General features: G+C 41.1%; 2 protein-coding genes across 7 annotated transcripts; one reads left to right on the top strand and one right to left on the bottom strand.

Annotated features, from left to right (window-relative positions):
- The first annotated feature begins 1413 nt into the window (after positions 1-1413).
- Positions 1414-15681, top strand: brd8a (bromodomain containing 8a). 6 transcript variants are annotated; one of them, XR_011178129.1, is made up of 20 exons: positions 1414-1824; positions 2360-2456; positions 3032-3101; positions 3230-3279; positions 3387-3509; positions 3610-3690; positions 3796-3863; positions 4344-4489; positions 5000-5191; positions 5860-5950; positions 6405-6548; positions 7822-7982; positions 8268-8721; positions 8841-8884; positions 9016-9284; positions 9476-9568; positions 9684-9752; positions 10393-10727; positions 11742-11786; positions 12023-12066. XR_011178129.1 is itself a non-coding variant. In XM_069146453.1 (20 exons), the coding sequence occupies exons 1-20, from the start codon at positions 1782-1784 to the stop codon at positions 12080-12082; spliced, it is 2523 nt and encodes an 840-aa protein (XP_069002554.1). In that variant the 5' UTR covers positions 1414-1781; the 3' UTR covers positions 12083-15681. The 6 variants fall into 6 exon arrangements, 5 of the variants coding, with proteins under 5 accessions (XP_069002554.1, XP_069002551.1, XP_069002552.1 ...); XM_069146453.1 differs by having other exon boundaries at positions 6465-6548; positions 10393-10675; positions 12023-15681; XM_069146450.1 differs by having other exon boundaries at positions 10393-10675; positions 12023-15681.
- On the bottom strand, positions 14589-23388 carry dnajc18 (DnaJ (Hsp40) homolog, subfamily C, member 18). Its single transcript, XM_069146456.1, has 8 exons — positions 22688-23388; positions 21636-21804; positions 19962-20107; positions 18462-18668; positions 17763-17875; positions 17345-17454; positions 17084-17256; positions 14589-16510 (listed from the first exon to the last, which is right to left on the bottom strand). Exons 1-8 carry the CDS (start codon positions 22812-22814, stop codon positions 16386-16388), a joined length of 1170 nt encoding a protein of 389 aa, XP_069002557.1. The 5' UTR covers positions 22815-23388; the 3' UTR covers positions 14589-16385.
- Positions 23389-23919: the final 531 nt, after the last annotated feature.

Raw genomic sequence — 23919 nt, 5'->3', positions numbered from 1 at the left:
ACACATATTTTTCTTTTCAATTATAAAATCAATTGAAGTCAATTTGGTTATAGCAACGTTATATCTGCAATTTGTATTTATAGTCTACGAGCTAGGACAAGAGGTTTTGAAATAGTTTACAAATGCAATCTTTCAGTCGTCATTGTGCTGAAGACTGTAATTCGCCTTACACAAAAGCAGGTGGCGCTCTGAGTGAATTTAAACTTGCCAGTGTTTCACTCAAGATTGTGCCAAAAGTCAAGCGTCCATTTGTCCCTAAAGCATTATGTATTAGAAAAATGTTATGTATTCTTTTGATAGGTACGTTTTGCATTTGCAAAACAAAATGCAATATTTAACTCTGCAGCCTCATCTGCCTGCAGAAAAAGAAACAGGACTCTAGATGTTAAAGAATATTTAAAGTATAAAACAACTAAAAATAGGTCTTAGTTTTTATATATATATATATTGTTTTGTAGGTTTGGTCATGAAAATAGCTTTTTAATTCTGTGTCTATTTGAGTCCTGCCTTTATGTAGAGAGTTGAGAGGCCTTTTACGTGTCGGTGCCCGTAGCTCGTATCTTATTCCACTTATGTATATCCGTATCTGTCAACTGGCAAAAGTTGAGAGGACTTATTATGGACTATTATGAGGATAATGTAAAAAAAAAACAACCTCCCACTTGTATAGACCACTGGCTACAACTCACAAAGGTTATACTGAAAACAACAGCTCCTACTGCTCTGTGACACACTGGTCTGACGTGTTGGAAAGAAGGGGATGGAAGTGTTTCATTTGTTTTGTGATCATTTTTGACGTTGTGTTGAGATTTGATTAATACAAAAATCACACATATTCAGTTTTTTGTAGTTAATTGTAATTAAACCCTCTAATTTAGATTTTTTTTTTTTTGCTTCTATACATCTTTTATGTTGTGTTGAAATGTCACAATAAAATACATGTGGCCTCTAGTGTTATTAGACCAGGAAAAAAAAAAAAAGCCAAATAACTACCCCTTTGACATGTTAATTTAATTATGTAGTGCATAAAAAAAAAATGTTTTACATTTAATAATTGTTCGACATCTTTTGTACACCAAAGACTGTAAGCTAAATGAATCTGGCCATAATGACTTCTGCACAGTGTGATCATTTTTGGTATTTAAGTGGCAAACAACCTAGTTTTTTTTTAAATTATTATTATTTGATGTAAATGTTTTGTGAACCACTAAACACACGTATCAAATACATTTTGGATTAAAAAAGAAAAAAAAAGAAAAAAGGCCATCTTTGCATGAGACAAAAACAAGCTGGCCAAGTTAAGAAAATTGAGCTGCCTCCAGGGTTGAAGCATCGTTAGTGGTGGGCGTGTACGAACACCGACAGATAACGTGTCTGACTCGTTAGACTAAAAAAAAAAAAAAAAAAAAAAAAAAAAAAAAAAAAAAAAAAAAAATCTCCTTTCTGGCTGCCTGTCGCTTGGTTAGCACAGATTTTGTGGAGGTTCAGGCGAAATTAAACCGCGTTTCGCGACTCTTTACCGACGCGGTCCCACGTACTGTGGCGTTTGAGCCAAGCGAGTTAATCCTTAAATTTACCAACATCGGAGACACACGGAGACGGTGACCCGGTGATTCAGCGTGCTAGCTTCACCATACAAAAAAAAAAAAAAAAAAAAAAAAAAAATCCCGAAAGCCTCAACATCCACAACATCCGTCGGTGTTACCGTGTGTAACGGTATGCGCGTCGTTTTCGGAAATCGCCAGCGCTGCTAATTGCTGGGTTTCTACCGACCGAGATGAATGGCACGTCGGGATGACAGGAAGATGGCAAACGGGGTTGGAAGTGAGTACATAGCGAACGTCATGCCATGCTACCCCGTTAGCGGTGCGTAGCGTGTGTCCTGCTGCTGGATGTTGATCGCCACTAACTTCCCTCCATGGCAGCCTCCGCTCCCTGCAGGGGAGCCCGCAAAGGATGAATGGCTGTCATCGCGAGTTGACAGCACTATTTTTTTTTTTTTTTTTTTTTTTTTTTTTTAACACTCCTGCTCGTTCAACAGCAAATGTATAAACGTGCATGCTCCTTTTGTGCACCGATATGTCCTCCTCCCCTCTCCTCCCTCCTCTCCCCCCCTCCCTCCCCCGGTGATCTGCTGGCATGGTGGGCAGCTCGGGCACAGGATGGCAGAGAAAAAGATGAAGCTCAAGAGATCAGGAGAGTAATGTCGATACCGGGCCTGAGAACGGCAGCGAGCGATCAGTAGGACATATCAGGCTTTGTTTAAATATAATGTACAAAGTGTGTTTCACGGTGTGTTTTTTGTTGTTGTTGTCCCCCCCCCACCCCCCCCCCCCACATCTCCCTCCAACATCTGCAGAACACAAGCTGCTTGTCATTGGACCAACAGAGCCATGGTCCGTGAGGGAGAAGCTGTGTTTGGCCACATCTGTCATGAAGAGTGGAGACCAGAACTGGCAAGGCTTTTTTTTTTTTTTTTTCCTTCTAATTCTTTTTTTTTTTTTTTGCCACGTTAGGCTAAATCCAGTGCCAGTGATTCATTACTGTGTGCAAAACTGTATGTGTCACAGTCGTACGCGGTCATTTGTGGTTTGAACATGTGTGGAGGTGGTGAATTTGCTGCACGGCGGTGTTTAAGATAGTACATTGTTAGATTTGATATTATTCATAAGAGCGTATTTGGAGAGGTGGCTGCCATGGTTTCCTCTCAAAGTACGACATGCAGATAAGATGAATTACCCACTCTGTAGGTTGCCATGCAGATGTCTGTCTGTGTTAGCTCTGTGATGACCCGGCATACCGGTAATGATGTTGCCCAGTGTATGCTGGCTTTAAAGTTGTACACATTTTGTTTGAGTTAACAATGAAAATCCCAAAAGATTGATAATACAAATGATTACATACAGTAGATTTAGAAGAATTTACACCTGTAAAAAAAAAAGAAGAAATAACCAGAATAAACCAGGACAGAAATGTCAGAGGATGTTTTGGATCTAGTCCGTGCATGTTCCTCATTTGTTCATCTCAACAGGGTATCTGTCAGCCGAGCCATCAAACCGTTTGCAGAACCTGGACGACCACCTGACTGGTTCTCTCAAAAGGTACCACAAAATCTGAGCTCACTTTCAGAACGTGCAGACTTAACATTCACGACCTCTGCAGTAGGCTTCACCCGTTATGTTTTGTCCCGTCACAAAGCTGTTCTTGATTCTCCTTTGGATCTTCACAGCACTGTGCCTCCAAGTACTCCGAGCTCCTGGAAACAACAGAGGCCCCCAAGTAAGCACCCGACTGTAACTTCAAACACGCTATTGTAGGCTCGCAATCGGAAAGATTGCACAGCTTTGCACTGTTTACATGTCGGGAAAACAATGCGTTGCCTTCAGGCGGAAGCGTGGCGAGAAAGGTGAGGTGGTGGAGACGGTGGAGGACGTGATAGTCCGCAGGCTGACGGCTGAGAGGGTTGATGTACTGAAGAAGCTGATCAAAGAAACACAGGAAAAGCACAGGTAACATAACATATCCTCTTTGAGGAGAACTAGAAAAATGAAGTCGTTCGTATTGTAAACGGTGTCATTGAGATCGGTTGATGTGCTGCTGTTTCCGCAGGAAGCTGAAGAGAGAGGCTGAACTGATCCAAGCAGGACATCTAGATTCCAAACTGCAAGAGTTGTGGGTAGAAATTCTGCAGTAAGAAACTTTATATCCGACCTGTTTCTACAATGAAACATCTCTTTTAGGCATTTGACACTGTAATAATAAGGAAATATAAATGTTCTTTTGTGTCTCTGTCAGAAAGAAGAAACTGGAGGAGGAGAAGGAAGCAGAGTTGAAAAGAAAAAACACAGATGCTGCTTATCAGGGTATCTCCATCATTTTTAAGGTGTATTTGAGGGGAAAGACATCAACATAAAATCACTGCATGGTTCAGTGATTCCTTCAATGCTCAGTAAATAGTATGTTTACTTATGAGAGATAGCCGAGACTGTTCATTTACAGTTTCTTGGCCCACTTGCTGAAGACATCATCCTTTATTGAACCTCTGCTGTGTAACAGCTTGTAGATTAAATGATGACATTGTATATCTGGCTCACTGGGTTACTGCAGACTTGATAAAAGTGCACAGGAAGTGTAACTTCTGATCTATATTTGTGCGTATCCTCTTGCAGATCAGCACTGAAATCAAAAGGGTCCAGTCTTTGCATAATGACCACCTTTGTTATATATAAGCATACTGAACTGTGTCAGCACTGGTCTCACAGTGGGTCGATGATGATTCGTCTTGTTGTTTTGCAAGTCAACCCTTAAGAAAATCCTCTCTTTGCTGCCCCTCCCTCTTTCAGCCAGACTGGCGGCAAAGAACACACCTAAGCGGATGCCCAGTGTCACCATGCATTCACCCTCAGGCTGTTGCTCCCCGAACCAGGAGTTCTCACCAGGTGACCCACTCGACTGCTTGACTCTGGATTTTACTGGATCCACAAAGAGTGTAAGTCTCTGAAAGTCCAAAAGGTGTTTACGGCGTGCCCCACTTATCAGTATGTAATCGGTCCTCCCATTGGGACGTTTTAAAAATGTTTGTTGGTATTTTAAATAGGAGTAATTATGTTAAAATTATTTTCTTTTAAGATCACTGCAGCGTAGTCAGTTTTTGTCAGCATCTGTCCTGTGTGCCCCAAATTTAAATTCTCTGACGTAATTTCTTGTTACTGTGAGAAGCAGAAACCTTCAGCTATAACCATGACACACACAATAATATATAAAATATCTTGCATAATAACTTGAACTGTTAAAAAAAAATAACCAGCCAGCACTGCTGTCAGGCATAAAAGCAGAAATGTAATATGATTTTCTGAATTATTTTGTAACCATTCTCTTTAAAAGAGAAGAAAGAAACACATTAGAGACGCTAAAGTGAGTTGACAACTGGTAGATCAGCGAAAGCATTCCTGAATTGTTGGAGCAGTATGAGTTCATGTTTCTCTCCGTCTGTCTGTAGGCTTCAGGAACAGCCAGGTTACTGACATTTACCGAGACATCTGGACCCGGTAATGATGACATCAGCCATGGGTTACTTCTAGATGACGCCACCCAAAAGAAGCTCCTGGGCCAGAAAGCCACACCACCACCATCTCCGCTCCTGTCAGAGTTACTGAAAAAAGGCAGTATTTTGGCCACAAATTCCAGACTGGTATGTCGGGGGGAGACTTAACTGGATAATGGCAAAGGTCCCAAACTTCATAATTAACATGTTCAAAACTGTGGGGGATCCCATCTTTATCATGTGTATGCATTTAGGAAGTATTTGATATTCTAGTTTGTGGTTTTTAGTTGCTGTAGTTTGTTTTGCCATTTAAAGATACTGAGCTTTTAGTTAGTTCTGCAAATGTATTTAATTAAAAACAAAAACAGCTTCTTCCTGAATGGGAGCTAGACAGTCACCTCCTGGAATTGTAGTATCTTTCAGATTTTTTTTTTTTTAATCATTTCCGTGTGATAAAGCCAGCGTTGCTCTTATGAAATTGCAACACGTCAGAATAAGTTCATGTTTTTTTTAGATCAACGGCCTCCTTACATTCCCCTTGTAACGTTTCTGCTCTGACATGTAGTGCTGTCTGTATAAACACGCATCCGGGGATTCTAGTCAAACTGCGGCGAGATCACAAAGATATTCAGCTTTAGATTTGTATTATGTGTGAAATTACATCGTGTCCGTACAGGGTTCACTTTGACAGAATGGATTGTTATGTCTGAATCGGCAACAAACTTTCTGATCCAACACGTTTTACATACAAGACCACATTAATACTTGATGTGCACGTGAAATGTTTGACGTGTGTTTATGCATCTGTATCCCAGATTGGAGAGGGTGACATGTCCGCTGGTAACATGACCGGAACACATGACTTGCAGCTGGCTCCACCCACTCAACCTCTCTCTCAGGCATCAGGTACAGACACTACGTGTGATTATCTTTATAAAACCATTTCTATTTTTTTACAACACTGAAGCGCTGCGGGTGAAGTTCATTTTCTTGATGCTGACCAACTGAACTGTCTCAACTTTTTACAGCTATTCTCTATTTGTAAGAACTTATCATATATTCATTCGTTTTACTTTTGAATTCTGAATGTATGCTGAACTGTCTCAAAGTGACTAATTACATGGGACTACATTGCAAATACGAGGATATTTAAATAAAAAATAAAAAGACTTTTTACAGCTATTCTCTATTTGTAAGAACTTATCATATATTCATTCGTTTTACTTTTGAATTCTGAATGTATGCATGCTCTCTATTTATAAAAGCTACTATTGTCTAAGATGTTTGCACTTATATTGGCTTGCTGGGAGGCTTAAGCTGCTTTGTTTGCACTTTGTGTGTATGAATGTTTGCATGGCAGGTGCCCCGATGTTGTCCCGTCTCCTGGAGGCCGGTCCCACCCAGTTTTCTCCTCCGTTAGGTTTTATGGTCAGTGCAGACTCCGGCGCTCCTCTCTCTGCTGCCACTCCCGTTCCTGTTGACTCTGCTGTCTCTGCAAGTGCAGGTCTGTCCACTGTCACCTGCACAAACTGCCTCGCTTTCTTCATGTCACTTTGTAGCTAGAGATTTTAATTTCAGCCCTTCTGTTTGTCAACTATTATATGTCTCATTATTATCCACAAACACTGAGCAAAAATAAACGCAGACTTATACGTGTCTATGAATCTATATCTGAACCTTCACCTATTTGCTGTAATGCGCTGTTTCACGCCAAATTAACAAATGCAGGGAAGCCCACGCGCTTACCAGTAGATGGTGACAAAAGCGCTGGCTGGCTGTCACTGGTTGCCTGCTTGTGAAGTAAAGGGATGGCTGCACATTGATAGGTGACTACCTACTACTATGGGGGAAGACGGGAATATTCCCATTTAATTTTAAGACAAAACAACAGTCATTGAAATTGATAATTCAGTGTTGTTGCCAGTGACAGGTTTTCTCTCGTGTCGACATAAACTAGCATGTTTTCGGGCTCGGAAAAACTTTTTAAAGTATGCAATTTGTGAATAAAAAAAAAAACATCTTCCTAACTTGGTAGCAGCTAGCTCGCTGGCCATGCTGCAGCTGCTCCTTCACGTTGCTAGCAGGCCACCAGCACTCGGTCGCCATCGACTGGAAAGCGCTTGGATCTCCTTGCATTTGTTAATTTTGCGTGACCAACCCGTGCAGTACAACAGCCTTTACAGAAACTACACAAATAGGTGGAGATTCACAAATATCAAATTCAATATTTGATATATATTCATCATCTTCAAACACAATAATCTGACATACAAAAGATGACAGGAGTCGTAAATTATGAGGCACAAATACAAATGAACAGACGCATATCGCTGTGCTGCGTTATGTTAATGAGACTGTTTTAATTCCATGCCATATCCCCTAATCTCGTGAAGATGTCATATAATGTTGGAGCAACAACTGTTAACTGTATTTATTGAATTTATGATAGAATATCAATAAATGTAGAATTAATAATATGAATTTAGAGGTCACATTATTATACGATCAGTGTTATTATAAGCCTTATTTCACCAACGATCCAGAAACCTCCTCATTGTTGTACAGTTCATACATTGTGGAAGAGGTGAATACATACTTGTTACACAAAATAATTCAAGTGTACAAAACAACATATGCCAAACAAGATTTCAAATTCATTGTGGTAAAATTTGAGATGCGAGACAATGATAAGAGCGTTTGTGCATGTTGTGGACTAGAAACAGTAAATTAAGGCTTAAAGAAATTCCATCTGAAAATCCGTTGTTCCCTGTGTGCAGAGGTGGATGTGATGGTGCCGTCGGTGGCCCCTGGGTGCCAGCCTGTCTCTGCGGAGGATAAGGTGTCGGAGCTCAGTGAGGAGGATATGACTGTGTCCTACATGGGAGATGAGCTGGACCTGAAGACAGTGGGGGACATTATCGCCATCATTGAAGACAAGGTTCAAAAAGACAATACACACCATCTATTTTCACAGCACTGAGATCGGTTGTAGATAACCTTTGAGGGTATCAATGTTTAATTTACAATGCAGGTATTTCTATTATGATTATTAATCCAGTTTAATAAATTTACCATCATCATAGCTGCATATATATATATATATATATACATATATATATATAAATATAAGAGACATGGTGATCTATAAAACTAAGACCCATTTTTATTTGTTTTCTACTTCAAATATTCTTGAAGATGTAGAGTCCTATTTCTTTTTCTGCAGGCAGATGAGGCTGCAGAGGCTTTGGATGCAGCTGCAGTCGAGGCTGCTCTGTCCCTTTGTGAGGAGAATGGCCATCCTCTGTCTGGTGCCTGGGATGCCGGGCCTTTCCGGCCCCATGAGTCTCACCCCACTGTGCCCACAGGGGCTCTACAGTCCTCATCTCTTCACCGTAGCCTGGAGGGGAGGACAGAGGCTTCACTCTCCTCTCTGTGCAACAGTCAAGATAACTGTCATGCACCATTTCCCATGGGACTGAAGAGCCTTCCTCCCACTTCCTCATCCTCACGCAACCCAAAGAGTTTGGAGCACTGCCACAGTGGGGCACCTCCACAGTCTGAGGCAATGAGAGACACTGGAGAGGTGGTGCACCCGAAAAACCAAAATTCATTGGATGTTACCGTAAAATGTGAAAGTGAGAAGTGGGCACAGCAAAGACCTGAAAAGACCCACAGAGGTATGCACGTCCATGCTTAAATATTAGTATCAACTTGCTTCAGAACATGCATTTTGCATGCAACTATGCATTTTGCATAACCATTTCATTTTTATTATTCATCTTTACTATCTTGGCAGACTCAGTATTAGAAGATAGCCCACTGACAGAAAGGCATCCCAAGGTATAGCACCCAACGAGAGGCGAACACCATGCTTGTAATTTCTATGCTGACATGCAGAGTGTGTAGCGCCACAGTTTCTCTGCACCGCACGCTCTGTTTGAATCTCTTTGCATCTTTCTCCGTCTTTGCAGGAGACGAAGGTGGAGGATGGAATAAGTGCAAGGGGAGCAGAGAGAGCCTCGAGGACTAAAGTGGACAACGAGCTAAACGGGCCGGAAGTGAGTGGCGAAGAAGAGGGTGATGGAGGGGAGGAATTCTTCTCCGAGCCGGACGGGGAAATAGAGCTGGAACCCGCAGCTAGCGAAAGCGAGGATGGATACAGCCTCCACACGGCCTCCTCGTCTCTGCACCTCCACACAACCGCGGACTCCATCCCCAGCAGCCCCGCTTCATCGCAGTTGTGAGTGAAACGGGAAGGGAAATGTAATTTGTGTGAGATGGTGCCGAAGGTGCTCCCTATATGGTGCTAATATTGTTGTGTAAGCGTATTGAACTGCTAAGCGTGTCATTCTGCAGATCGGCTTCTGTTTGATAATACCTCCCTTGTGACATTTGCATTTCTATTACTTCTTATCTTCTGTCATTGTTCAGTTCTGTGGGCAGTGAGGACCTGGAGGCTCTACAGGCTCACAAGATATGGAAGAAAGCCATTATGCTTGTATGGCGTGCAGCGGCCAATCACAGGTTAGAATATGTCTCTTAACAGTGACACCAGCCACTGATGCTCAGCCTATATATTTCCATTTTTTAAAGTTCTTTGCATCATTACTGAAACCGATTTTATGTGAACCTCTTGTAGGTATGCAAATGTCTTCCTTCAGCCAGTAACGGATGAAATTGCGCCTGGATACCATGGTATTGTGCACAGGTAAGCACATCATGTTTATTTATTTCTATTTAACCTGGTAAAAAATACTGTTGCGATTACATTTCTTTTTTTAATCGTGACCTGGCAAAGAAGGCAGCAAAGTGTACCTCAATTATGCACTTACAATAAAATACAAAACAAAATATTACAAGAGGTCCAACCAAATGGCCAGATATTTATAGCTATCAAGAAACTCAATACTAACACCCTCCAGCGTGTTATACATTTGGAAAGGAACCTTTAAATTAGTGGGTGCAAAGAACATAGCCTTAGTTTTATTTGTGTTTAAAATGAATGGGGCATGCTGCATTGAAGTCAGACGGCAAGTTAGCAACCGCAATCTCAGAGGAATGAACAATGGATTACAGGACTGTATCGCTGGCATACATATGATACATGTAACGTGTCATATAATGAACATAACATGTAATATGTTCCATTAATATGGGCACAAATATTATTCAAATATAATAGAAAATGCAGAGGGCCTAGAAATGATCCTTGTGAAACTCCAAATATCTTTGCTGTAGTTATATTTATAGTTCTGTTCATTTAACGAACATGGCCAACTATACAGAAAACGTAGGAAAACAACATGTGATAGGACAGACTCTACTACCTCTGTTCTTCACTCCTACAGGCCCATGGACCTCGCCACCATAAAAAAGAACATTGAGACCGGTTTGATACGGACCACCGCTGAGTTCCAGAGGGACATCATGCTGATGTTTCAGAACGCCGTCATGTACAACGGCCTCGATCACGACGTTTACCACATGGCTCTGGAGATGCAGCGTGACGTCCTGGAGCAGATCCAGCAGTTTCTAGCCACCCAGCTGATCATGGAGACTTCAGAATCTGGTATCAGCGCCAAGAGCCTGAGGGGCCGTGAGAGCACGCGCAAACAGGACTCCACTGACAAGGTGCTTCACTAGAATTTTGACAAAAGCAGAGAGTACAGAAGAAGAGACAAGGGTGAGACAACAGGCTGACTTTAAGGTAGAAGAAAGTGATACCCAACTTATATCTGCTGGCCATTTTCCAAAGCATGGCATTTAATTTTAGACTGATTTCCTTTCATTTAGCAATTGGTTTCGAATGCTATGAAAATCAACCTGCTAGGATTTAAAGCCTTCATGTGTTTAAAGTATAGCAAAGCATACAGTTAGTTTTTCCCTCGGCAACAAGAAAGCTATTGTTTTTCATTAATTTAATTAACTAGCGGATAATTGGCCTGACGGATTACAATGAATATATATTTGTCGGAGATGCATTATTTTTGCATGATAATATGACTTGATGAGTAAAGAACTGCTAATGTTGATGTGGGAAATGTGTACCTTTCAAAACACTTACATGACGGTTATATTATTATGCCACAACGATGCAGCTCTTAACAAAACAAAATAAGGCCCACTTGATATTTTGATTTAATTTTTTTAATGCAGTGTATAAACCCCTATCACAGCCCTACACCCAAAAGGCTTTTTTTTTTTCCAGTAAGTCAGCTAGCGTTGCAGAGTTGTTCTTTTTACATTTGTTCTTTTCTTACTTCTTCAAAATATTCCGATGACTCTGAAGCAAATTCCAACCGTTAAATGTTGATGTTTCATAGCGTACTGATGTAAACTGAAACCACGAGTTGACTTGGAAGTAGGAGATGATTATAAAACTTCATGCAATGCCTTGAAAAATGGTTGACAAGAATATATGTCTGTATAGTACATGTTGGATGTAGTGAGCTAAACATGTTTCTTAAATAAGTCGTAGTAGTAGTGCATTTGCAGGGCAGCGAGGAAGTAAAGAGTAAATGTTACACCAGTACTTTACGTCTTTATATAGAAATGTGTTCTAACACTATTTCTCGAAAAGCTTTCCTTTTGCTAAATACACTGTGTTCCATCTTTCTTGGCATTACTTTGCTTCTTCTTTAGCCTCTTGGTGCACTTTTGAGTTGCAGCTCTGATGTGCATCCTTTTCCTCTTCCAGGACACTGTCTCCATGTCCTCTCCTGCCTTCCTCCTTTCTCTTTTTGTAAGTACCTATCTTAAAACCTTCAAAACGTTCCCTTTCTTCCTTCACCGTTGCACAGAAAGAAGCAAAACCGGGAGTTTTTATATCAAAACAAAGAAAACTCAACCATATGGTGCTGAACTTGAATATCCATGTTAAAGTCATGTGTGACTTTAATATCTTGAAGCACAGTTCCCATGCTCTAGAGTCAAGACTAAAAGCGGTCTAATAGGTCGTTTCTTCCTCTCTAATTGTAGGATGGAGGCACCAGAGGGCGCCGTAGTGCCATAGAAGCCGACCTCAAGATGAAGAAATGAAAATCCAACATGAAACTCTTGTCCAGCGGTGTCCCTGAGATCAGGTGAAGAGACAAAGCTTTGCGTCTGACAGTTGCACAGATTCTCACTCTGCATAATGTGCAGTGTGACTTTTACTTGCACTCTAGACTAAATGGGTAAACTGTAACGAGGAGAAGCTTGTTTCTTCTGAGACAGCCATATGTACATGGATTACATACGGTATAATCCCAGATTACAATAGAGGCATTCTGAAAGACGAGGTCAAACCTTTCATAGGCTGCAGATCACTCAGACTTAACCTGCTCTAAAGTTCATCGAGGTCGCATAAATGAAGATAAAAGTTACATCGAGCCAACGATTGGGTTGAAATTTAAATTATTAGGCTCCTGGTTGAACTCCAGATTAATGTTAATTTTGAGATCTGCACCATGTCAGTGATACTATGTAAAACCAGTCTGATTAATCTACAATTTCTCATAGTCTGCACCCAAAAAGTGTATGATCAGAGACAGACACTGACTTCAAACAAACGTTTTCATTGCTGGTATAAAACTCTTAATTTAACAAAAAAAGAAAAATCTCATTTAAAGACATTCCCATCATTTTTAAATATGGCTGTATTGTTTGTGTTGAGTTGATTTTATCTATGCGACACGTCCTGTGAAACGGTACCTACATACATATTCTGAGTCATTTTCAGTGCTTTTGAGACGTCACGTTTATTACCTGTTTTGTGGATTTTAAAGTGTTAATACAATAAAACTGTAACAAGAACCTCCCACCTACTATGTGAAGCTTGAATTTGCACAAAGTTTATCCACAGTGCCAACCTAAAACAGACCACAGCAGTAAAAGTGACAACCTAACTTTGCTGTTTCGGTGCTGTCCAATTGAAAACTCTCTTGGGGGAAAAAAAAAATGCAGATAGCAGCGAGAACAGGCCTCATATTCTTGTGGGGAATATTAAATAGTTGGCATTTCATATAATTTTTTTTAAGTATAATGTTCTCCCCTTGCCTCACTTCTGACACCGATGTTGGATGTTGTGTATGTTAGTGGGGGAGTTTGCAGATTTTTTTTTCACGATTGGGTTTACGCAGCTGTTTTCACAGCTGACAAAGAGTTACACGAGCATTACGAGCAAATAAATCACTACTGTTAGTTTCATATAGTTTCAACTGTTACAAAGTGCTGTCTACACATAAAGAGGACACATCATCTTTCATAAAGCTCTCTGGTGTAGTACCCATGATAATGAACGATTTTGCATTTCTTCTCTTGTTTAATTGTGTTCTGTGTAAACTGGCTTGATGAATAAAACCTATTTGTAGCTTTTAGTGAACCAGAGACGAGGCATTTTCAGGGTTTGCCTGCTCAGGATGCCACTTTGTTGAATGTGTAAATACAGTGTGTTCATGTTCAAACAAAGGTTGGTCTATTTCTGTGGAATCCAGCCTGATAGAAACACCAAGATACTATCTTTAACTTGTACATCTAGTCTGCTAAACATGTCATCTTAGACCGACTCCTACAGTGGTTTCACAATGTATTCAGTCACCTTCAGTTTTTGCACACTCCACAGATCTAATATGGGGTTTGAATCTGGACTTTGATGTGGACACTCAAAACGACAGTCAGAGACTTGTCCTGATGTCACTCGCGTTCTCCCGTCCTGGCCTACTAAAGCTCTGTTAAGATTGACCATTGGGTTCTTGGTCACCTCCGTGACGAATGCCCAGCTTGCTGTTAATCAGTATGGCCTGAAGCTTTCAAACTTTTTCCAATATCACAAGCCATTGTGCTCCCTGACCCAGACCTATGCCTCACCACATGTTTAACTAGAGTTATACAGAGTTCCTTGCATTTCCTGGCTTGGCTTTTGTCATGACAGGCACTGTGGATTGCGGTACCTTTCATACATGTGTCTATATGAGGGTTATTGAATGTAGTTTGATGAGGGAAAAAAGCAATTCTTTTCATTTCAAATTAAATGTGCGACATAGTAGAGTGCAAAAAGAGAAGGGATCTGAAGACTTTATAAATCCATAGTCTGTTAGAGAAAGCCTTTTGACAAGATCACATCAAGGCCACAATGTATAAAAATACTGTGCGAGTGAAGATTTTCCAAAGGTAGCAGTGAGGAGTTCTAACAAAGTAAACAATGAAATTTAAGCTTTTTTTTTTTACTGGTATTTTACATGATAACCTCCATTTTTAAACACAAATAACCCATTAATAACCTTGAAATTAAGAGACAAAGGTCCTTGATTGGCAGTTCAGCCTGAGTTTATGATCAGCCTGAAAAAAATGCCACAGTTTAAACACTATACCTCAACTAGGACAATGTGCAGTTTTCTCATATCAGTAGTGAACAATATGTTATCTGGGCAGTTTGACATACATTTGCTTGTGTCTCCTGCATCTTTTATTTGCTGGCTTACTGGTGACAAACTACACGAAGCATTCAAAGAGTCAACCCAACATGAACTCAGAGTTGGAACAAATCAGACTGAACAGGTATATATTCTGGTTACATCTTTAATTTTCTGGTAATTTTGGCTGAAAGCTTAATTCTGCAGTGTTACTCAAGTGTACTTCCACACTGATTGACACCAAAACCTGACTTGTGCAGTAAAGGATTTACATGTTTGTGGTGTACATTGTGGACCTGAATAGTCTCATCATTTAACATTTATAGTGTCAGTAGCCATGATGATGTGTTTGCCAAAAAAAAAAATATGCAACTAATAAAACACTCTCACTAGGGTGCATGCAACAGTAACGATATGGAACACAGGCGTAAATATGAACTTAAAAGTGCTTGAGATGAACCTGAATACTTCACAATTATGAGAACAGCTAAGGCAGTTTGGCAGTCTTAGTGCACAGCAACAAGTATTGATGATCTGGGGTTGGTTGTTAACAGCCAACAAGTTAACAACTCTGCAACATTAGCATCCTATGTGATGAAATGATATAACATGAAGAGTAAAAGTCCCAATTCTGGGTCCTAGCTGTGGCAGAAAGAGGTTCATGCCCACAGATACTTAATATTTTGATTAACATTATTACATCTACTTACAGTTTTTGTTTCAAAACCAAATGTACCTTCTTTATAAAAGATCTGTAGAAATGAAGGGTGCAGGATTTACAAAACATTTATAAATCTGGGCTGAAAACCATTTGTCTGAAAACCAAATTAAGCTTGTGCATGGTTTATGAAAAAAAAAAGGTCTTGCATGCCATTTAAAGCCCACATAAACTTATTCATACTGCTCACAGCTGAGCTTCCTGTATCCAGGAGGGACACTGGGAACAGTGTGTAGGACCGTGAATGGGCTTTTGGTTGAACTCGTCTCTCTATTTGTGATAACTCAGGATGACTTGTATATATATATATATTGTGGCCTCTTTTTTCAAAGGTCAGTAGTCATTTCTTAAAGTTGAACCTGCAGCTAAAATACTGGTTGTTGAATGGCAGAAGCTAAATGACCGATGCAATGAACATCTAAGCAAGCAGTAGTGCAGGGAGTTGGAAGCTCTGCTGTGGGAGGCAGCTCTTTTTTTTTTTTTTTTTTTTTTCCTTTTCTTTTCTTTTTTTTTTTTTTTTTTTTTTTGGCAAATACAACCTTTTATGAAAATTTGAGTCATGTTTTGTAAAATGTTTACTCTCCTATATCTCCTGTATCGTACCGGAGGTCCAATTGCCTGATTTCTTTTCTCTGTTTTCATCATAAATTAAAGTTCCTGTGTCATTTCACAGTACAGACGCCCTTAGTTTTGTCCAAAGACAACAATATTATTGAATTCACTGTGCTGAATTACTTCCTACAGAAAAATGATGAGCCGAGATTGCCCATTTAACATTCACTCTATTAACTACTAAATAAATACACCTAAAAATATCAGCAGGGACACAAACATTCAAAAATAAATACAGGTGAACTACGAACAGATAAAACATGTATGTGTGAACATACAACTGCCTTCGTAACCCCAAAGGGAGACCACGTATGTCATGCCATTTCTATAAGAAAGTTTAAAGGCTCGGAGACATCAAACACACTGCCACAGTGAGTTTGCACTTGGTGCTGCTACCACCGCAGCCAGGATTGATTGGCAGCTAACATGCAACTCGTATTTTCTACCGTCAAAGAGGAGAGAAGGCACATTGTTTCCAGCGGCATCATCTCCCGCCGACTGCGCTGTACCAAACAGATTTCTTTACAAAGTGGCCAGGTTGGATACGTTTACACACCTCACTACAATGCGTTGTTGTGAAGTCTGTAAAAAGAAACATTTTCTCCTCTCAAGACAGTCCTCATTTGACTCTTTGACGCCCGACCAATCGCTGCAGTTTCTCACAGTGGTCCAGCCTCATCGACTCGGCCTTCTGCTTTAGCCGTTCGTCGCGGTACAGTTGACCGAGGTTCGCCAAGTCAGACTCTGAAAAGGAAACGGAAATGACAAAAAGAAACATGGGTCACAGCAGCTCGTCCCGCTTCCACGGAAGTTAGGCGTTACGGGAAATAGGCTACATCGGTTTCTGGCGGAGAGTGAGATGAAAAGATCAACACCGCTGTAGCATTTGGACAACAAATACGAAGCTGCAATTGGCAGCCTGTTAGCCAGGGTTAGCATAAAGAGCAAAAACGGGTGGAAACTGGTGGCTCAGTTCAGCAGTTACAAAATCTGCCTGCCAGCCCCTTTAAACATAACAACATTAGGAGATCTTGTTGGACCTGTTAAAAAAAACAAAAAAACTGGATAAAAACAAATTTTGCTGTTTTACAGGAGATTATAAGGAAGACTATTTATTGGTTAAGACCAGTTGCTGGGCAACAGAGACCCCAGGAAGTTATTGCTTGCTGCTGCTGGCCGTGGCCTTTTATTGAACATACAGATATGAAAATTCAATCTTATCATCTAACTGGCAGTAGGTACACAAGTGTATTCCCCAACATGTTTCACCATTCATTCACATCATTCACAGTCTCCCCATCTGAGCTGCCCGCCTACTTTGCTGTTTCTCCTTCCAGCAGCTGTTCTGCAGGTGTTCGATATAGTCGCTCTCAACGTTTTTCTCTAATTCCTCCAGCGCAGCTCCGCGGTATTCCTTCTCAAAACTTTTGTCGACGTAGTATGGCACACCCATGTGCTGCGTTTCCCTGGACACCACCAGCCCCATGGCCCTGAAACCACAACACAAGAGTTTAAATGTATTCAGTGGATCTTTAAATGTTTGTTAGTAGTTAGGTCGATGGGTTTTAATAGACTCACGGCTTATAGAAGAGACTGTAGGGCGGGTTAGTGGCCATCATCTGAGTAAACACTGATATGAGGATTAAAACCAGCACAGGGAGAAGCTGCAGAAGTGCAGTGAAGGTGTTCTGTGGGAAGATGAAATCAGCACAGATTACAAAGCATGTCATACTTTATGTAGGCTGCACTGATTATACTGTACTCTTGCCAGTACTGTACTTTTCTGCCTTTCGCGGAAAACCGCCATCTTCCAAAGAAATACATTTCGAGCAGAAACCTTCACTCGAGGGCCGCAACCACATTATCATGCATCCCCATACTTTACTGTGGTTCTCCAGTGCGTGTTAATGATTTAAGAGTCACTCCACAAGGGGATCACAACACAATGCTGTGGTTGTTTTTTCTGGGATTTGTCCTTGTTTAGTGAGTCACTGACCTGACTCTGGTTGTCCTCCACCACCTCCTCGCGTCTTTCATAAGCACGTCGACGACGAGGCTGATAGAACTGAGAGTAGGAGGCTCCCTGGTTGGTGTACACGTGGATGTTTCCTGTAGGGAGATACAGTTTTACAGCATCTACACTTCCACGATAAAACGGTAGATAAATGTTCCTAAACTGTGGCCAACAGCCGCAATAGTGAACAATACTGAGAACAAACAAATATTACTGCTCTTACTAATAGAGTGCATTATTTTATAGCATTTAAGATAAAATTTAAAATCAGTCAAATTTCAGTTTCAAAACTCATAATTCACTGTGCTTTCATTTGTCTTTTACTGAGAAAACAGCCAGCTGCATTGTATACACGCATTTCTTACAAATTACCCACCACGTGTCACCTTAAATAGTAAGTGACTTTGCAGAGGCTTCAGTTTTTTTTTTTAAAAGGGATAGTTCAGTTTGTTTTAAGTGGGGTTGTAGTTCCCCGTCATGTTCGGCCGTCTGACGGGAAGGTAAAGCCGTGAAATTGTTCTAAATACAGTGTAAACTTAAACTGATACGGAATTTTTTTAGATGGCTAAAATAAATTTTGTTGCCGACCACATTCATGAAGAACCCTCATGCAACACCACCTCAAACAATCCCAGCAATCCCTTTGAGCATCATGCTTCTTCTTTTTTGCTTTTAATGTACCTGTGGGAAACCTTCCTCCAAAGAAAATGTTGAAGAGTTCCTCGGGGGAAATGTCGGCCTCAAAGTCTCTGTGGAAGCTTCGGTAGTGTCCATGGCGACTGTGGGTGGATTGTTGGGGCGCATTCGAAGTTGCAGATTGATCTCCATATTGATCGTACTGCTGCCTCTTTTCTGGATTGCTCAGCACTGCATATGCATTGCCTATTGCTGCGGGGAGAGAAGGGAAACATTTGGTCGTGGCATACATGAAGTCGAAAGCATCAGTAATGCTTGTAACAAGAGAGTCGTGTAGTTCATGAAGGGGAAGTATTTACTTTGCATGAATCAGGAGTCTGAAATTGACCCCGCATTTGGTGGTCCAAGTTATCCCTGGGCTACAACTTGAATATTTTCTTCATTTTTGTTAAAAGTTTTGGCAATTTATGACATTTCTATGACTGTCGGTCAGTCTGTCTGCTTTACAACCCCATTTTGCTGCAATAGAAATGATTGGAGTGAGATGAATGGACTGAAAACTTTATTTCATTAGATAAAAAGCCTTTTGGAAAACTTTTCATTCGGGGGCGATACGGTAAACTAATTACAATGTATTTCAAAATGTCTTATTGCAATACTCAGCATATCACAAAATGTTTGAAATCACAATTACATCGTAGTGAGGGCTTCTGGTCATTTGTACCCGCTGTATGCTGAATCAGTTATTAGTAGCTCCTGATTTCAATGTACCCGTGGCTATATAGACAACTATTACGGAATGAGTTTGATACAGAATGTAAGAAACTAACAATGTGATGATTCTCAGGCAACGAGTTATAGGTACGATGTACATTTGGGCTCGTTCATACAAAAAGTGTGCGTTGTGCGTTGCGTGTGTTCAGATTTGACCGAGTTGTGATTCTGAGATAACATTTGGCGGTAACTGACTGCTAATGGTATTAAAGGAGCTTCGTGTGACAGCCATTACCGCTGACTGGGCCAAACTGCAGTACCTAACTTTCCATTGTTTCCTCAACACTGGCATGCATCTGTCCTCTTCACCTCTTGCAGTATCTTGTTCTTGCGTCTTTCCCTCTGCACCTCCCCCCCCCCCCCCCCTCCTCCCTGTCCTCCCCCACGGGGAGATGCAGCTCACACTTTGAAAACCTGCAGTTAATGAACACAAACAGCCCCGTGCAGAATTCCTGACCTCGATTAAAACTGGTTGACCAAGCTTAAAGCCTCCGCCGAAGTTCATTTAAATGAGACGGTACCGGAGGGTGGGGGGGGGTGGGGGTGGGGTGTGCTCTTGAACTTACTGATTTCTGAGTTTGCTGAGAAAAGGAATTTCTTTTGTGTAATCAGTAGCGGCTTGTCATCACGCAAGAGCAGTGCTCAGCATTATGTTTTCTTTTAGATTCAATGAAAAATGGACAATAAAAAGATCATGTCGCCTTTCTACCTCAAAGCGAAGGCTGTTGTTGTTGTTTTTTTCTTCTTCTTTCTTCTTTGCAAAACTCGTACCTTTGAAAGCATCTGTGGCTCCGGGAGCGAAGTTCTTGTCAGGGTGAAACTTCAGGGCCAACTTCCTGTATGCCTTCTTCAAATCTTCATCACTGGCATTTTTGTCAACACCCAGGATTTCATAAAAGTCCCTGCAATTCTTTATCCTGCAAAAACGGAGAACAATGAATGCGAGCCTGAACTTCAAGGCCAACAGATGGAGTCTCACGGACTGAAATGAGGGTATTGGGTATTTCTACTCTCAAAAGGGTGGCATATGTACAGTTTTTTTGCTCAGATACCAACTGAAGTTAAGCATGCTAACCAGCTACGTCTGTCCCGCGCCGTCTCTTAAAACCACTTTGTACCACAAGATGGGATAGTGAGTCAGTGTAGCGTCCAGCCTGCTCTCACGAGAAGAAGTAGTAGTGTCTTCTGACCTCTTGTTATAATCAATGGATTACAAAAAAAACAAAAAAAAAACAATGGCTGAAACTCTCGGCAAGATAAAAGCAAATTAAGAGTTAACTTTGGCGTTGCTTTCCACCACTGGAGACAGCTTTTGGCGAGTAAAGGAAGGACGTTTGTTGCTGGACTCGCAACGTTTCTTCTGAAGTCGCAAGTGAATAGCTTCGATGCTAAAACTGGCTACACAGTGATGACCTGTTAAAGTAGCTAATTGTACGACGTCACTGGAAGTGTTAAAATGGGTTAGTTGTTTTTTTGAGACTAGTTTTTTGAGAATAGCTTCATGTGTCTAGCTCAATTAGCCTGTCATCTAGCTTTCTCTCAAACTGAGGCAATTTATTGTCAGAAACAGACCAGATATACTGAAAGCTTTTATACAATTTAAAAGACATTTTTAATGCGGCAAATGACAACACAATATGCACCGAAACAGTCCAAATGGCGTTGATAAGTTTTGCTGTGACTGTTTTCATGCTACTGTGGTCTATATGAGTTTACTATATGTAAGCTATTGTGTAAACTAGAGGCTGAAATGTTTTTTTGTTGTTCTTTTTTTTTAGTCGGCCCACTGCTGAGTCCATACAATCTAACTTTACATTTAATAGTTACATTAAAAAAAAGCCACCTACTAACTAACAATATGGCAAGAATACACAACATTTGACCAAACTGATGAGTGGACGCTACACTGACTCGCTATCGCCTCTTAACATACAAAGTGGTATTACAAGACAGGACTTAAATCCTACATACTGCACCTTTAACACAATAGTTAGTTCCTTGGGAATTTAAAAACGAAAACCTTCAGTCAGTTTTATACCTAAATTGCATGTAAACTAAATACACGCGTAAATGGCCATTCCAGTCCAAGCAATTAGTGCACTTTTATTTCAGACAAAAACACTTCGAGAACCAGCGCCTACAATTACTATGACTATAATGCTGTTCCACTTCAAGTTAAAACAGTGTTTGGTTCAATGAGGGCAGCCTGTTATCGATATGATTTTGCTGGATTGTGTCTGTGGGTAGGTGGTCAAAAATATCGTGGACTTTTTCCATTATCGGCATCACGTAGAGGGCTTCGATGGCACACGACACAGCTTCGATGGAGACCCGTGTAACAACAAACTGCCAGTTTACTCAGGACATGCAACACAGCCAGCTATACGGTAACGAACAAAAGGCAGCGGTCTTATCACTGCAGAGCAGCCGAGAGTTACCGCGCACCTGAGAACACCCTGGCGTTGATCCTCAGTGTAGCTCTTCTTTTCGTCACCACCTGCATTATTCGTTTCGTTGTTTTTAATGTCCTCATCTCTCCAGCCGTTTGGCGGCGGCACATGGTTTGCTTCTGGAGCCGCACTGCCTCCATCCCTTAGTATGGCATCTATAAGCACTACAAACAACAACAACAACCACCACCGTGTCTGAGGTCAATTGACAGTTCAGGTGCAAAGAGGGAAAGAAGATGGAGAAAACTTAGAATGGAAATTATGGTTACTGGTCAAATACATGTTTTTAGAGCAGGCCTTAAACATATATCTGGGACTGGATGAATGTCTTTCATTCAAAACACCTCATTAGCGCTGTCAAAAAAACCACAATCTCCCACAGGCCATGATGATCTGGTGATGTCCTCTGTATTTGAGTCCCGTCATAATAATACTCAAAGACCTTTTACTGAATCTTTGTGTCCTTGTGTGAGAACATTTGCTCATGTTTCTCCACTCATTTATGCAGTTCATTTCTGCGAATTGTAACCTATTTGTACAGGAGCAGCGTGATATGTACAGCGCCCTGCACAGCCAATATAAACAACACACCGCAAAATGCTGCGAGATGAACCTTGGGGCATTTAAGTGCTTCGTGCACGTGATGAGCAAAAGCTAAAAGTAATCTATGACAACTGATCTACGCTGGTTAGGATGTCATTATTGCAAAACCAATTGAGCGGAGTAAAAAAAAACACCGAAAACACGTTCAGATTGTAACACAGCGCTGCCTCTCGGTCTGTGGCTCTCTCTATGAAGTGCAAGGGGGAAGGGAGCCCTACATTTCAGCATGGAGCCTCGCAGACATGAAGTATTAAAGCAGATGGCCATCTATTTTGTTTTTTTGCTTTTTTTTAAACCACGTATGAAATTACCAATTCCATGCATCCAAACTAAAAAAAAAAATAAAAAAAAAAAATCTGCAAATGCATTTTCTACTAAGTTAACTAGTTGACCAGCGTTAGTCGGTCAGACTGCCATTGCAGAATGTGCGTCAGCTAATTTTACCTCTGGCCCGGGTGCTGGGGTAAATGTTCTGCGCTTCATAGAGCAGCTGCAGCGCCCGATCTCTCCGTCCCGACCGTAAACACAGCTTCGCCTTCTCGATCAGCCGGTCGGCTTCGTCTTTGTCCATTTCGGCTGCGCGGGGTTTCTCGGCTAGCGGATCCTGTCGCTGTCTGCGGAGCTCTGTCCCTGGACGATGTGCGTCAATATCATGTGGCGAGACGAGCCGCTCCGGCCAGCGTTAGATTAGCGTCGGTTACAGACAGCTGCGTAATGTTCGCTCGGCGCAAACCCGCAGTCACTCAAGAGTCCGCTCGCGCTATCCGGTTAACAGACGATGTCGCTTGTGAGGCTGCAAAACAGGCCCGCAGCTGGGCCATCATTTAAACCACAGGTCGCAAAAGAGATTTTTTTTTTTTTTTTTTTTTTTTTTTTTGGTGTGTTTTGTTGCGGTGTTTAAAGAAACACCCAAATGTACTAAAGTGTTCCCCCGTCCTGTCCAGTGATGGTCATGAGGTGGAGGAGGCAAGACCGTGGTGACGTCATATCCGGTGCAATGAGCTCCGTAATCTGCAGAGATACGTCCTGCGATTAATTCTAAATGCGGTTTGCCTGCTTTTCTGTTTGTTTTAGGCGTTTAGTTTCAGTTTTTCACATCCTATTGATTGTCCCATATGTTATCTGACGGCATTAAATCAGACAGTTGAGTTGCCTCAGCAGGTGCAGGCTTACTGTGATGCTGCTGCTGCTGCTGCTGCATTCAGGGTCTTTCTTTAAAGGCGTACCTCTGAGACTCGTGATGTATTCACCTGCCTATGAAAAAGATTTTGCCCAAGACACTGTAGCCATTAAGTATCACGTTACTGCCTTTGACTGCAGTGACAGAAAATAACAGTAAAATCAGTTTAATTAAAGGTTTTATCTAAATTAGCCTGGTGGAGAAAAAAACAGAGAACAAAACTGTGTATGCTGTTTCTTAATATAGATAAGGGTAGCATTATTCACAATTTTAAACTCCCTACAGCTCTATAGCAATTGGTGACTGATCAAATTAATCGCATTATGGCAGACTTAATTAAATGTAGTGTTGATTCTGATACAGACTTGTAAATATTCTTCGTTGGCCACATTGTAGCTACATGCAAGGCATTTTTTTTTTTTTTTTTTAGGGTCTGTAGGCGTATCTGGATGTAAATATGAGTCAAAGTTAAAATTAGCATTAATGCTCCCAGCAA

Source organism: Embiotoca jacksoni, unplaced genomic scaffold (genome assembly GCF_022577435.1).
Source record: "Embiotoca jacksoni isolate LCO1_2020_lvr unplaced genomic scaffold, fEmbJac1.0.p SCAF_13, whole genome shotgun sequence".
In the NCBI taxonomy this organism is placed as follows: Eukaryota; Metazoa; Chordata; class Actinopteri; family Embiotocidae; genus Embiotoca; species Embiotoca jacksoni.
Note: the sequence above shows the minus strand (reverse complement) of the source record. Positions and strands in the feature narration are given on the sequence as shown.

Coding starts and splice junctions, on each gene's coding strand:
- brd8a (XM_069146450.1), top strand. CDS start 1,782: ATGGCACGTCGGGATGACAGGAAGATGGCAAACGGGGTTGGAA. Junction 1,825..2,359: donor GATGGCAAACGGGGTTGGAA/GTGAGTACATAG, acceptor CAACATCTGCAG/AACACAAGCTGCTTGTCATT. Junction 5,192..5,859: donor TGGCCACAAATTCCAGACTG/GTATGTCGGGGG, acceptor TCTGTATCCCAG/ATTGGAGAGGGTGACATGTC.
- dnajc18 (XM_069146456.1), bottom strand. CDS start 22,814: ATGGACAAAGACGAAGCCGACCGGCTGATCGAGAAGGCGAAGCTGTGT. Junction 17,876..18,461: donor TGGAGGAAGGTTTCCCACAG/GTACATTAAAAG, acceptor ATCTCCCTACAG/GAAACATCCACGTGTACACC. Junction 16,511..17,083: donor CTGGAAGGAGAAACAGCAAA/GTAGGCGGGCAG, acceptor TTTCCTTTTCAG/AGTCTGACTTGGCGAACCTC.